This window comes from Anolis sagrei, chromosome 11 (assembly GCF_037176765.1).
Source record: "Anolis sagrei isolate rAnoSag1 chromosome 11, rAnoSag1.mat, whole genome shotgun sequence".
Classification (NCBI taxonomy): Eukaryota; Metazoa; Chordata; class Lepidosauria; order Squamata; family Dactyloidae; genus Anolis; species Anolis sagrei.
In genome coordinates, this window is record NC_090031.1 from 9,699,208 (window position 1) to 9,715,000 (window position 15,793).

Consider the following 15,793-nt stretch of genomic DNA (forward strand, 5'->3'; position numbering starts at 1 on the left):
GGGGACGGTGAGCTCGAAGGGGACGTTGCAAATATTCACACTCATCTGCATGGGACAGCTTGGTGCCGTTCGGAGGCAGGAGACTGAGTGCCAAAACCGTTTAGCGATCCATCCCTTGCCTCAGAAAGCCAAGCTCATGTTTGGAGAATCAAACTGTCATGTTTCAACCTTAAGGAAATGACAGCATATATAATGGGGAAAATGGATTCGGGAAGGGACAACGTTGAGCTACTTTAGGGAACAGATAGTGCCACCTGACCTAGACCTCTGCTCTCGGAAAGGCATCATACCTTTGGTTCAAAAGGTCCCAGGTACATCTCTGGCACCATCTCTTGAAAGATCAGATGGATGTGATGGGAAATTACGGAGGGACATGGAATCTGTCTGTTTTTGCTTCCATGTTTCAATTAGTTTCTTTTTCAAAGAATCCGTTTCCTGAATGAATTGTGGGTTTTTTGGGTTCAGTATGAACCAGCACAATTCTCAACCCTCCAAACTGTAGTGTTGCACCTCAGGCCTGAAGCTACCTATGACCATAACATAGCACCTGGTGGTGCAGTGGGTTAAACCCCTGTGCCGGCAGGACTGAAGACCGACAGGTCGCAGGTATGAATCTGGGGAGAGAGCAGATGAACTCCCTCTATCAGCTCCAGTTCCTCATGCAGGGATATGAGAGAAGCCTCCCACAAGGATGGTAAAACATCAAAACATTCAGGCGTCCTTGCAGATGGCCAATTCTCTCACACCAGAAGCGACTTGCAGTTTCTCAAGTCGCTCCTAACACGACAAAAAACAAACACAAAACATAACATCACACCAGAGATCAGAGTAGAAGCAAACAGTTTCTGGCAAAAGCACACAAAAGATATATAGTTAAAAAGCAGAAATCATGAAATAAGTTGTAGAATTCAAAAAGTCAGCAAATTGTCTCTTATAAATCCAAAACCAATACAGTCCAAAGATAGCCCCAGACTACAAGGGGAGCTTATGTCCATAAGCAAAACTTGAACCTGAATATAAATCAAGAACATGGAGAACTCCCAGAATACTTAAATCCAAATCCAAGACTTGAAACAAGAACTAGAGAACCTAGGCCTAGCTCTACTTGAAAGCCACGTTGCCTGAACTGAAGTCAGAGTGGCCATCAGCTCCTAATAAACAGACACGAAAGCATTACGTCTGCCCTGGAATTTCTGCTTCCCACAAAGCCATGTTGGTCTATGAAGCTGGCTATGTGCTCTAATCTGCAAGCATGCTTCCTTGCTTAGGTCAGTATCGCCAAGTGCTTTCTCATGAGAGTTTCTCATCAATTAGATGTTGGGGGTGCTCTGAATACGATTTTCCTATTTCTTGGCAGGGGGTTGGACTAGATGGCCCATGATTCTATGACTCCATGATTCTCAGTATTGCCTTTTTTCTGGTCATAAGTTAAAGGTGGAAGTTTCCCCTTGACATTAAGTCTAGTTGAGTCCAAATCTGGGGGTGGTGCTCATCTCCATTTCTAAGCTGAAGAACCAGCGTTGTCCATAAACACCTCCAAAGTCATATGGATGGCATGACTGCATGAAGCACTGTTACCTTCCTGCCGAAGCAGTACCTATTGATCTACTAATATTTACATGTTTTCAAACTGCTAGGTTAGCAGAAGCTAGAGCTAACAATGGGAGCTCTCCCATCCCGTGGATTCAAACCGCCAACCTTCCAATCCGCAAGTTCTGCAGCTCAGGGGTTTAACCCACTGTAGCCCCGTAGCCCCATGTGGATTTCTGGATATTTCCATCAAATGTAATTTACCTTTTTCTGGTCATACAAAAAGGTAAATTACATCTGCCGGAAATATCCAGAAATCTCCATTCTCGTTTTAAACAGTTTGAAGATATTTTACCTCAAGGAAAATACAGCAAGAAAAATGCCACTTTTCCCCCAAAGCCTAAGAGACTAAGGACATTTTTGGAAGTCCTTCCAAGTACAGAAAACATGCTCCGCGGATCAAGTGCAGAAATCTCTGGCGGGCTGCAGCTCTGAACAAAAGCGCTCTTCTGGAATGGTGAGAATATAGGGCAACTTTTGTGTTGCCTTATCTGCCTCTGTGCTTGATCTCTCCATCTCTGCCAAAGTGTTACTCGATCTGAGATTTGACTCCGCACCGAGAAGCCTGCAAGTCGTTCCTGCCAGTCGCACAAATTGGGCACAGCCCTGCTTGCTCTCTTTCCCCTCTCGCCACTTTTCTTCCCCTCCGACACATCCATACACACACACATACACTTTTTGCCTTCAGAACTGGCAAACCAGGCAGATGTTGAGCTGAAATGCCATTCTCCAGGTGCGGACACTAAAGTAGGCCAAGAGAGATGGATGGCTTTTCGCAGGAAGCTAAAATTGGAACCTATTGTTGCCGCATGGAGAACAGTGCCCAGGAAGGGAGGTGTCGTTGGAATGTGAGGAAATATGTTAAAGATTCATTCTCCTAAGGGTAGGAAGAGAAGGATGGCAAAGAGAAATCTGGGAGTTGAAAGAGGGAAGAAAGTATCACAAGCATGGAGCTTTGGGCTGTAGGCTTCAGTGTGTGCCAAGTACAATTGGCTTCCATATTAGTGGCACATTGGATCCTCTATGGCAGTGTTTCTCAACCTGGGGGTGGGGACCCCTGAGGAGGTCGCAAGGGGGTGTCAGAGGGGTCACCAAAGATCATCAGAAAACACCTCACTAACTCTGAGGATGCTTGCCATAGACGCAGGCAAAACATCAGGAGAGAATGCCTCTAGAACATGACCATATAGCCCGAAAAAACCTACAACAACCCACAGTATTTTCTGTTGGTCATGGGGAAGGAAGGAAGGAAGGAAGGAAGGAAGGAAGGAAGGAAGGAAGGAAAACTGAGAGGGAGAAGATGTATGTTGGAAAGTAAGGGAAGGAAGGAAAGAGAAAAAAAGAGGGAGGGAGAAGGTAAATGAGGGAAATGGAGGAAGGAAAGGAAAGGAAAGAGGACGGAAGGAAGGAAGGAAGGAAGGAAGGAAGGAAGGAAGGAAGGAAGGAAGGAAAACTGAGAGGGAGAAGATGTATGTTGGAAAGTAAGGGAAGGAAGGAAAGAGAAGAAAAGAGAAAAGGAGAAGGTAAATGATGGAAATGGAGGAAGGGAAGGGAAGGAAAGAGGAAGGAAGGAAGGAAGGAAGGAAGGAAGGAAGGAAGGAAGGAAGGAAGGAAGGAAAACTGAGAGGGAGAAGATGTATGTTGGAAAGTAAGGGAAGGAAGGAAAGAGAAGAAAAGAGAGAGGGAGAAGATGTATGTTGGAAAGTAAGGAAGGAAGGAAAGAGAAGAAAAGAGAGAAGGAGAAAGTATATGAGGGAAATGGAGGAAGAGAAGGAAAGGAAAGGAAAGGAAAGAGGGAGGGAAGGAAGGAAGGAAAGAAGGAAGGAAGGAAGGAAGGAAAGAAAAGCGAGAGGGAGAAGGTGTATGAGGAAAAGCAAGGGAAGAAGGGAAGGAATGAAGAGCAGGAGGGTGTATGTGGGAGAGCATGGGAAGCAAAAAGGAAGGAAGGAAAGGAGAGAGGATGAAGATGCAATGAAGCCAAGGGTAGTAATTTGATGTCCCCAATCCTAAAAAAATGGGGGGGGGGGAGGCTTAAATAATGGGAATGGATCCATCCCTTTGGAATTCCACAGACAGCAGAGAAGGCTGCTCACTCCTGTATCAGTGGTTCAATCAATCTATTATGGGTTTTAATCGAAACTATTAAAAAACTCAAGATGCTGAATGTATTTTGCCGATGAGGTTCAGCTCCTTCGCTCATCCCTTGGAAGTTGAGATTGAAACCTGGAGTGGATTCACTGATCCGCTGACCCAGCGGCATCCCAAACGTCTTGTTTGCATCTCACTTCCCATTTTTCCTCATTGCTTCCCTGGCAAGGTGATAAGAGGACAACGGATCCCCTCTCATAACCTTTTCCTTCCTGCTCCCCGCTGTCGTGTTCCCCATCATTCAATCTGCAGCGAAAGGACACGGCAGAGTATCAAGGAGGGCATCCGCTCAGCCTGGCAAATTACAGATGCAGGCCATTGTTCCCTGGTAGTTGTCAGTCCCCTTTCCTCTTCTAGACTAGATATCAAAGCTGAGTGATGGCACTGCTGTCTGGCGCAATGAACCAGAAGGGAGAGAGAGAGAGACAGAGAGAGAATGAATGAATGAATGAATGGGGCAAAGGGGAAAACAAATGCTCTTGCTGACAATTCTAGCCTTTGCTCCGATGACGGAAATGCTTCCGGAATAAGAAGCCGGCGGTTTAATGAACGGCACATGAGACACTTGCACTTGGACCCCATGCCTATGATGACAGGAAGTGGGGAGGTGAGAAGATGTTTAAAGACGGAGTCAAACGGATGGCAGGTTTCGACTGATGGTCATTCCAGGAACACCTCGAGGTCACTTTGAAAGGTTGAGGAGCAATTCAGGCATCGTTTCGCTGGGCTAAATAGGAGTGACAGTTTTGACAGGTGCAATGAAGATCGTGGCTCTGAGGAGGCCCTGGGGCACTTGGATGCCTCTCTCTCTGTAATGCCCTGGCAGACATGAAGCTTCGATCGTGCCTTGGCTTAGGACAAGAAGCCCAAGAAGGAATGGAGAGGAGTTCTCCGTTGCCGATGCCATGTTCTCAAGCGTTGGAGAGACTCAGAGGCAAACCCTAAACACATCAGAATCCATTTCTTCTGATCTGATTTGAAGATCAGCTCTTGTTATTTGGATAGGAGAGCACCAACAAATACCAGGAGTTGTAGTGGAGAGAACTAGGGCTGAGGTAGTGATGAAAAAATACCATATTAAGACAAAGAGGGCCTTGAAGTAGAAAAACACCAACCAAAACATGTGCTGTGGAACATCAGAAAGTGAGAGAACCCAAAAGAGGGGAGAGTTGAGCCTGGGGGAAAATTCAATTTAATAACAAGCATGCTCAAAGGTGTTGGCCATAAAAATTGAACTGCATCTCAATTCAGCATGGCAGTATAGTTGAAGACGTGGAGAAGGAGGAAGAAGAGGAGGAGAAGGAAAAAGTAGTAGTGATAGTAGAAGAAGTAGAGGAGATGGAGGAGGAAAAAGTAGTAGTAATAGTAGAGGAAGTGGAGGAGGAAGAAGAAGAGGAGGAGGAGAAGGAAAAATAGTAGTGATAGTAGAAGAAGTAGAGGAGGAAGAGGAAAAAGTAGTAGTAATAGTAGAGGAAGTGGAGGAGGAGGAAGAAGAAGAGGAGGAGGAGAAGAAAAAGTAGTAATGATAATAGAAGTAGAGGAGGAGGAGGAGGAAAAAGTAGTCATGATAGAAGAAGTAGAAGAGGAGGAAAAAGTAGTAGTAATAATAATAGAGGATGTTGAGGAGGAAGAGGAGGAAAAAGGTAGTACTAATAGTAGAGGAAGTGGAGGAGGAAGAAGAAGGGAAGGAGAAGAAAAAGTAGTAGTAATAGCAGTAAAAGTAGTAGTAGTAGTAGTAGTAGTAGTAGTAAAAGAAGTAGAAGAGGAGGAAGAGGAAGAAGAGGAGATGAAGGAAAAGTAGTAGTGATAGTGGAAGTAGTGGAGGAGGGGGAGGAAAAAAGTAGTAGTAATAGTAGAGGAAGTGGCAGTGGAAGAAGAAGAGGAGGAGAAGGAAAAAGTAGTAGTGATAGTAGAAGTAAAGGAGGAGGGGGAGGAAAAAAGTAGTAGTAATAGTAGAGGAAGTGGCAGAGGAAGAAGAAGAGGAGGAGAAGGAAAAAGTAGTAGTGATAGTAGAAGTAGAGGAGGAGGGGGAGGAAAAAAGTAGTAGTAATAGTAGAGGAAGTGGCAGAGGAAGAAGAAGAGGAGGAGAAGGAAAAAGTAGTAGTGACAGTAGAAGAAGTAGAGGAGGAGGAGGAAAAAAGTACTAGTAATAATAGTAGAAGAAGTAGAGGAGGAAGAAGAAGAAGAGGAGGAGAAAGAAAAAGTAGTAGTAGTAATAGTAGAGGAAGTAGAGGAGGAAGAAGAAGAGGAGGAGGAGGAAGAGGAGAAGAAGGAAAAAGTAGTAGTGATAGAAGAAGTAGAGGAGGAGGGGGAGGAAAAAAGTAGTAGTAATAGTTGAGGAAGTGGCAGAGGAAGAAGAGGAGGAGGAAAAGGAAAAAGTAGTAGTGACAGTAGAAGAAGTAGAGGAGGAGGAGGAAAAAATACTAGTAATAATAGTAGAGGAAGTAGAGGAGGAGGAAGAAGAGGAGAAGAAGGAAAAAGTAGTAGTGATACTAAAAGAAATAGAGGAGGAGGAGTAAGAAAAAAGTAGTAGTAATAATAGTAGAGGAAGTAGAGGAGGAAGAAGAAGAGGAGGAGAAGGAAAAAGTAGTAGTGATACTAAAAGAAATAGAGGAGGAGGAAGAAAAAAGTAGTAGTAGTAATAATAGAAGAAGTAGAAGAGGAAAAAGTAGTAGTAATAGTAGAGGAAGTAGAGAAGGAGGCAGAAGAAGAGGAGAAGGAAGAAGAGGAGGAAGAAGAGAAGGAGGAGGAGGAAGAGAAGGAGGAGGAAGAGGAGGAAATACATCTTGTACAAATGTTTTGCAGAATGGACTTCAAGTGTGAAAATAATAATCTGAAAGTAGCAAGAATTCTCACGAAGAAGGGAAAGAATTGCATTTTGAAACCATCTGTCCTTTCATGAGCAGATGACATAAGGGAAGTTTTTACACCGCTTGCGTGGACATCTCTCCATTTCTCCTCGGCTTCCCTTAAGACAGTGGCGGCTGGTGCTGCACAAGAGAGGGAAATGCGTGTCTCTTGCAGGGCCTCCTTCCTGCCCAGTGCAGGCTTAGTGAAATTGAGGGAAACCAGGGAAAACGTGAATTGCTTTCACTGCTGCTTAATGATGGCGTGCTCTCCGACTGCTGACAGCTTCGTTTCTGGTCCCCGTGGGCAAGTTTCATTCCTGGTGGATTTATGCTGGAGTGAATCAGACTAATTAAACTCCCCCTTCTTAAGGGCTCGAATTTGCAACCAGTGATTCCTCCCAGGCCTTCCAGGTCAATTACTTTTAATCTGAGGCTGCCGAGGATGGTGGCTCGGTTGTCATCGGTGGGGCAATTAATCCACTCTGGGAGTTTTAAAGGCGCTGTCCAAGGTTCTGGGCATTCACAGCCAAGGAGCTACTTACTCCTCTCTTTAACTTCAGTTTAAACAGAGAGTGGATTGATGTTGTGCTGGTCTGGCTGTACCAGGAGCTCCAACTTTATTTGCTTTGTATTAAATGTTTGCTTGCAGTCCAAGGTTTCAGGGATTCTGCAGAAAGGTGGCTTCCTTTGGTTGCAGTCGTAGGGCAAGTCACCTGTCCATCATCGTTAAGTTTTGGTTCCGCCCCTTGTTCAGAGCAATTGGGAAGGGAAGGGAGCCATTTTTAGTCAGTCCCAGTAAGGACGTGGACAAGCTTCTCCCATACAAAAGCTTCAACTCTTAAGACTTTCCAGGGAAGAACAGTCTTAAGAGCATCCAAAGATTTCCAGGGAAACAGCCCCTAAAGCTTTGAGGAATTTCGGAGGTTAAACAGTTTGGAAGACTGTAAGTAAGGCCAGCTGGAGAATCTACTGGCCTTACTGGTAGGTCCACTCGGTGCTCGAGACACAGTTCAATCCGGTAACAGAGCCCACATCAGTAAGGCTTACATTACAGTCAGCCTGGGAGAAGTTAAAAAGGGATTTTCCTTTAAAGTAAAGAAACAGTTATTGAAGACAATTGCCTGTCCCTCGTGGACATGATTAGGAAGCCACCAGTTACATAAAGGCCTGGAAGCATTTGTTTAACTTTATTGAAGACAAGAGAAGTTTCTGTTTGATTGTTCGTTAATAAAGGACTTTGTTATACTTCACGAGCCATTTGTGGTGGAAAATCCTTGAGAACTTCTCTTCAGGGGGCCCTGGCTTCCCGCTGGGCTCAAGTTGCACATCCTATTTTAAAGGCAATTCTTTACAGGCCCAGCGCGTGACAGAACAGATGTATTGTTGAAGGCTTTCATGGCCGGAATCACTGGGTTGTTGTAGGTTTTTTCAGGCTAAATGGTCATGTTCTAGAGCAGTGTTTCTCAACCTAGGGGTCGGGACCCCTGAGGGGGTCGCGAGGGGTTGTCAGAGGGGTCACCAAAGACCATAAGAAAACACAGTATTTTCTGATGGTTATGGGGATTCCATGTGGGAAGTTTGAGCCAATTCTATCATTGGTGGAGTTCAGAATGTTCTTTATTTGTAATGAACTATAAATCCCAGCAACTACAACTCCCAAATGTCAGGATCTATTTTCCCCAGACTCCACCAGTGTTCACATTTGGGCATATTGAGTATTTGTGCCGAGTTTGGTCCAGATCAACCATTGTATGAGTCCACAGTGTTCTCTGGATATAGGTAAACTACAACTCCCAAAGTCAAAGTCAATGCCCATCAAACCCTTCCAGTGTTTTCCATTGGTCATGGGAGCCAAGTTTGGTTCAAATCCATCGCTGGTGGAGTTCAGAATGCTCTTTGATTATAAGTGAACTATAAATCCCAGCAACTACAACTCCCAAATTACAAAATCAATCCTCCCCCAACCCCACTAGCATTCACATTTGGGTATTTCTGCCCAGTTTGGTCCAGTGAATGAAAATGCATCCTGCATATCAGATATTTACATTATGATTTATAACAGTAGTAAAATGACTGTGATGAAGTAGCAACGAAAACAATATTATGGTTGGGGGTCACCACAACATGAGGGACTGTATTAAGGGGTCACGGCATTAGGAAAATTGAGAACCACTGTTCTAGAGGCTTTCTCCGTGATGTTTTGCCTGCATCTATGGCAAGCATCCTCAGAGGTAGTGAGGTCTGTTGGAACTAGGAAAATGGGTTATATATCTGTGGAAAGACCAGGGTGGGACAAAGGACTCTTGTCTGCTGGAGCTAGGTGTGAATGTTTCAACTGACCACCTTGATTAGCATTTGAGTGCCTGGGGCAATCTTTTGTTGAGAGGTGATTAGATGTCCTTTTTTGTTTCCTCTCTGTTGTTGTGCTATTGTAATTTGGATTGGATTGGGTGTGTAGCCCGGTCATAGCTAAAATCTGGCTACCAGTATTTTAAAAAATCTAAAATTACAACAGCAAAATAACAGAAGGAAAACAATCAGGCACATCTAATCACCTCTCAACAAAAGATTGCCCCAGGCACTGCCAGGCCATCAAATGCTATTCAAGGTGGTTAGTTGAAACATTCACACCTAGCTCCAGCAGACAAGAGTCCTTTGTCCCACCCTGGTCTTTCCACAGATATATAAACCCATTTTCCTAGTTCCAACAGACCACACTACCTCTGAGGATGCTTGCCATAGATGCAGGCGAAACGTCAGGAGAGAATGCCTCTAGAACATGGCCATAAAAAACCTACAACATCCCAGAGAGTGGATTCATTGCCATACTGACCCCGCAGCCTCCCCGATCTGGAACAAACAGAAATAATTGCATAGTAGTAAATGTTGAAGTGCAGGAGTTCATCATGATAGCTGGTAAATTTTATTCACAGCTTTGTATTTCTACTATTTACACTCCAAGGCGTTAACATTGTGATTAAAAACTCCACTGTAAAACGGAGGCATCGCAAAATAAACAACTCACTAATAAAACCTCTCCATTAAGTTTATGGGCCATGCCTAAAGACTTAGAGTTACTTTCCAGTTAGTTCGGCATGGGTTTTGCTTCGGGCTTCATGTGTTCAGTACACAAAACACACTAAACTTTAGTCTCCTTGGCCAGCTGAAAGCTTACCTTTTAGCTTTTTAGCTGTGGAATGACCAGGGTGAGACAAAGGACTATTGTCTGGTGGAGCTAGGTGTGAATGTTTCAGCTGACCACCTTGATTAGCATACAATGGCCTGACTGTGCCTGGGGCAAACTTTTGTTGAGAGGTAATTAGATGTCCCTGCCTGCTTCCTCTCTGTTGTTGTGCTGTTGCAATTTTAGAGGTTTTTTTAATACTTGTAGCCAGATTTTGTTGATTTTCATGGTTTCCTCCTTTCTGTTGAAATTGTCCACATTCACACCTAGCTCCAGCAGACAAGAGTCCTTTGTCTCACCCTGGTCATTCCACAGATATATAAACCCTTTTGCCTAGTTCCAACAGACCTCACTACCTCTGAGGATGCTTGCCATAGATGCAGGTGAAACGTCAGGAGAGAATGCCTCTAGACTGTGGCCATATAGCCAGGAAAAACCTACAACAACCCAGTGATTCTGGCCATGAAAGCCTTCGACAATACTTCCTCATTGTTTGCATGCTTGCTGGAGATTTTTATGGCATCGTAAATTAGCCTCCCCTCATAAGCGGTAACTGAATTTCCTACTTGACAGATGAAACTGTCTTTCGGGCTGCAAAGGTCAACAGCAAGTTACACAAATTGGTCGGAAGCTCACTCCGACCGGGGCTGGCTTAAAACTCAAGACCCTTTTGGTCAGTAGTGATCTTAATGCAGCTGACTCCTAGCCAGCTGCGCCACAGTCCCGGTGTCGAACATGCAACACATAATTGTCCATGTGAGAAGCAATCTGTGTCTAGATCTGAACTGCACAATTCTAAAGACTGATCCTGAGCTGTGTTGATGGCAATTGCAAACGGCAATCGAATTGAGAATTGCAATCTCTTAAATCGAAATGGTCTATCTGTTGGAATAATAGGAATGTGAGGAATTAGGACATCTTCAACCCCAAATATCAAGGCAGATCATGCATAATGCCTGCTTTGTACTAGTTTATCTGTCAATGTAGAGTTAAGGCCTTTCCTTACAGGCATATAACCCAGAATATCAAGGCAGATCACCCACAATGTCTACTTTGAACTGGGTTATCTGAGTTCAGACTGCTATGTAAACCAGTTCAACGTGGATTGTATACAGTGTGCAGAAGGGGCCTAAAGAAAGACACAGGGCAACCAAAGAAGCCCCAATGAAATCTATATAAATAAAAATGTGATGTTAGTTTGTGGGATTAACATAACTCAAAATCCACTGGATGAATTGACACCAAAATTGGACACAAGACACCTAACAACCCAATGTATGTCCTTCACTAAAAAAATTGATTTTGTCATTTGGGAGTTGTAGTTGCTGGGATTTATAGTTCACCTACAATCAAAGAGCATTCTGAACCCCACCAATGATGGAACTGAACCAAACTTGGAACACGGTTCTCCAATGACCAACAGAAAATACTGGAAGGGTTTGGTGGGCAGTGTCCTTTGGTTTTGGAGTTATAGTTCACCTACATCTAGATATCACTGTGGACTCAAACAATGATGGATCTGGACCAAACTCTACACAAATACTCAATATGCCCAAATGTGAACACTGGTGGAGTTTGGGGAAAATAGAAGTTTCACATTTGGGAGTTGTAGTTGTTGGGATTTATAGTTCACCTACAATCACAGAGCATTCTGAACCCCACCAATGATAGAATTGGGCCAAACTTCCCACACAGACCCCCATGTTGGCTACAGCAACGCGTGGCAGGGGACGGCTAGTCTATATAAATAAAAATGTAATGTTCGTTTGTGGGATTAACATAACTCAAAAACTACTGGACGAATTGACACCAATTTTGGACACAATACACCCATCAGGCCAATGAGTGACCATCACTCATAAAAACACTGAAAAACACAGCAGAAGGTATTTAAAAAGACAAAAAACAAAAATGCATTACAATGCATGCGCAAAACCACATATATACACAAACACACATATATACACATATACACAAATATACATAGCAGAAGAAATTTAAAATCCAAAAAAGCAAAAAGACGCTATAGTGCATGTGCAAAAACAACTCCCTCGGCTAACAAAACACACAATAGCCTATCCACACTCTCTTCTGGACTACAGCTCCCATCATCCCCTAGACCTGGCCCTTTAGGAGAGGAGGATGATCCAAATGCACTGTTTCCAAGATGCAAGCTTTCTTCTCCTTGGATTTCTTTGAGAGCATCCCAATCTCTGCATGCTACCAATTTCCGATTCCTGGACTGCAACTCCCACCAATCCTCCAGATAGAGAGATTAGATAGAGATAGGTAGGTAGGTAGGTAGGTAGGTAGGTAGGAAGATCGATCAGGAGGACTGCTGGGAGTTGCAGTCCAAGAATAGGTAGAGAAGGAAGAACAGGGAGAAAGAGGAAGGGAAAGAAAAGGGGGGAAGGAGGGGATGAGAAGGAAGGAGAGAAAGAAAGGAGAGAAAAAAGAGAGGGTTGTCCACAGCAATGCGTGGCGGGTACAGCTAGTAAATAATAAATATACAGCAGCATTCCTGAGGGTGGGGGTGGCATTGGAGGAGGGATGGAAGGAGGAAGGTGTTGTGGTTCAGCGTTATTCTGGGCCTGAGATGTTCTCTGATTATGAGGGTGATGGGATTCAGATTCCTGGCTCTTTTTCTGTGCCTCAGATCCCTGGGCCTGCTCCTAGGTCTTTTTCTGAGGCTCCCACAGACAGTGCAGAGTCAACACAGTGGTTCTCAGAAGAAAGGAATGTTAACGAAGTAGATAGCGAACAGGTGGAGAGGCCTTTGCCTTCCCACGCTGATAGTGAAAGTGCAGAAAGCCTTGATAGTGACCTGACCTGGCAAGCCCATCTTGATTTGCAGGACAGGAGGAGTTCTTGCCTAGCCAGCAGATGAGAAGCCAGCTCAGGGAAAGGTCATCGCAATGCTTTCATGTTGGTGAGAGCATAATGTTTTCATGTTAGCAAAAGGTATTTAAGCTTCTTGCAAACGAAGGGAAAGTGTCAGTTCAACGTAGCTTGTTAGCCTGAAAGCTTCATGGAATAACCTTAGCTGGAAAGCAGCACGCTTGGGGTTTCTTGCATTGTGATTCTTGGGGCAATTGTTCCACTGTTTGTACCATGGACTCTGTTTCGAACTTTGCCTATAGGATTGTGCCTCTCTGAAGATCTTTGGAACTATATTCTGCATTTAACCTAAATTTTTGGAACTTTGCAATGCTTATTCTTTATTTTGACTTGGACTTTTTCCTCAATAAACTATAAAACTACAGCTCTTGTGTGGTGGTGTTTGGAAGCAAGACGAAGCTTACTCTGAGTTGCAATAGTAGGCCCACCCCCCTCAGATGAGACAATGATTTACAGCAAGGGCTTTCTTGAATGGGGTGCATTGAAGTTTGGGAAACCCAACAGAGGGGGCATGATGTGCATGCCCGCACAGTCAAATAAACACACTGAGCCCAAGAGGCAAGGGCTGCCTTACCTGTCCAAAGAGGCCTGGCTGGTTGGGTGAGTGGCCAAGGCACACTCCCTCTCCCTCGGGCACAACTTCGAACTGAGACAGAGAAGCAGCGTTGGGGGCAAGGTACAAGCTTCCAAAAACAAAGATAGCTTATTAGTGACTATGACTTCTCAGAAGTAGATGTTCTCATTCCTTTTGCCTGGCCCAGCATGGCTCTTTTCGGGTTTCTAAGCTAGGCTCAGAATTGGATTGTGATGTGCACTTTGTCTCCTTTTCTGCAGGGAGTTTGCCAAAGAACGAGAACGAGTGGAAAATCGGCGGGCCTTCTTAAAACTCCGGCGACAGCAGCAGATTGAAAGGGAGCTCAATGGCTACTTGGAGTGGATCTTTAAGGCAGGTAAGAGGAGATGGTTTCTGTTTCTTTGGATCAGAAAAAAAGAATAAATAAAGTCTAACTCCTCTTTTCAGCACTGGGATTTTTCCTTAAATGGCAACTTATAATGCAGGATTTCTCAACCTGGGGGTCGGGACCCCTGGGGAGGGGTCGCAAGGTGGTTTCAGGGGGGTCACCAAAGACCATCAGAAAACACATATTTCTGATGGTTTTAGGAACCCCTTTAGCAGAGAAGGCTGAAGATCTCTCTGCCTGTCCTTCTCTTCCTTTTTGGAAACAGACAGTGAATCCTCCCCCTAAAAGCCCTCCTCCATTGTGTGTCCAGCCAAGTGAAGGGCTGTTTCTGAGACAAGTTCTGTGTAACAAGTTTACTAGTTCCATCACACCTTTGGTACTGCTTCTAAGTGTTGGTGAACTACAACTCTCAGAATTCCAAAACAGCTCCCTTCAACACAAGTATGCAGTGTTGGTAGTGTGCCAAGTTTGGTGCAGATCCATTGTGGGCTGAGTTCAGAATGCTATTTGATTGTAGGTGAACTATAAATCCCAGCAACTACAACTTCCAAATGTCAATGTCTATTTCCCCCAAACTCCACCAGAGTTCACATTTGGGCATATTGAGTATTCATGCCAAGTTTAGTCCAGATCCTTCATTGTTTGAGTCCACAGTGCTCTCTGGATGTAGGTCAACTACAACTCCAAAAGTTAAGGTCAATGCCCATGAAACCCTTCCAGTATTTTTTGTAGCTGAACTACAATTCCAAAAACTCAATGTGAATGCACTCCAAACCCTTCCAATATTTTGTCTTGGTCATGGGAGTTCTGTGTGCCAAGTTTGGTTTGATTCCGTCATTGAGTTCAGCATACTTTTTGGTTGTGGGGTAACTATAAATCCCAGCAACTACAACTCCCAAATGACAAAATCAATGTCCCCAAACCACACCAGTATTCAAATTTGGGTGTATTGGGTATTTGTGCCAAATTTGGTCCAATGAATAAAATACACAGTGGGTTAAAGCACTGAGCTGCTAAACTTGTTGACCAAAAGGTTGCAGGTTCAAATCCGGGGAGTGGCATAAGCTTCCACTGTCAGCCCCAGCTTCTGCCAACCTATCAGTTTGAAAACTTAATGTCAGGGGACAACCTTTACCTTTACCTATATCAAATATTTATATTGAAATTCATAACAGTAGCAAAATTACAGTTATGAAGTAGCAATGAAAATAACTTTACGACGGGGGTCACGACAGCATAAGGAACTGTATTAAGGGGTCGCTGCATTAGGAAGGTTGAGAAACACCGGTCTAGACATTATGGGAGCTCTTCTTGTGCTGAATCTCTTTGTCATGGAGTATGACGTGAAACGAGGACTGTAGTAGGGATAACCCTATGAACTTTCATTTCAAGTGAGATTGCTGATGCAAACTGGACAACACTGGGTAAATTTCCTAGCCCTTTTTTAAAAATGCTCCGGTTCTGCTGAGACAATCAAAGCCTGGATGCTCTTGAATCAGAGAGAGGCTTGTTTAGCCGCCCACTCTAACATCTAATTGCTGGCTTTGCCCTAAATCTAATTGCTGGGCTCGTGGAGCGTCAATTGCTAACCCTTCCTTTCCTTATTCCCAGACTATTTTTTTTCCTCAAATAAAAATTAACACAAGTGCCTCTCCAAATCTGTCTTGCACTCATGGAGAAGCGGGTAGCTTCAGAGGTTGCAAGAGCTGTTGTGACTCCAGACTGTTTCCGACGTGCTGTGATGCCAAGGCCAAATTGTCATGGGTTTTGAGGGGTTAGATTTGTTCTGAGAAGGGTTGGCCTTTGCCTTCCTCTGAGGCTGAGACAGTATGGTCTGCCCAAGGTTTCCATATTGAAGTGGGATTTGAACTCTGGTCCCTATAATTCTCATCTAGGACTCAAAATACTACACAATAGGCTTGGGCAATTCATGGTTCTAAATGGTTCTAAAGTACTTACAAAACTAAAGTTCTGGTGGTGAAAATTTCAGAACTCTAACAAAACTTTCAAAATTTAATTATTATTTCATTATTGGTGATTTTAATGACAGAACCAATTAGGAACTGCCATTTATTATGAAATTTTGAGAGTTTTGTTAGAGTTCTGAAATGTTCACCACCAGAACTTTAGTTTTGTAAGTACTTTAGAACCATTTAGAACCA

The 15,793-nt window shown here is 43.9% G+C and overlaps 1 protein-coding gene across 9 annotated transcripts in view; it reads left to right on the forward strand.

Moving 5' to 3' along the window:
* Positions 1–15,793, forward strand: part of CACNA1B (calcium voltage-gated channel subunit alpha1 B) — a 353,504-nt gene that overhangs the window by 168,101 nt on the left and 169,610 nt on the right. For all 9 annotated transcript variants that reach the window (XM_067471871.1, XM_067471870.1, XM_067471872.1 and 6 more), the window contains exon 8: positions 13,504–13,619. In XM_067471871.1, coding sequence (XP_067327972.1) covers positions 13,504–13,619 — 116 coding nt within the window. The remainder of the gene's footprint in view (positions 1–13,503; positions 13,620–15,793) is intronic.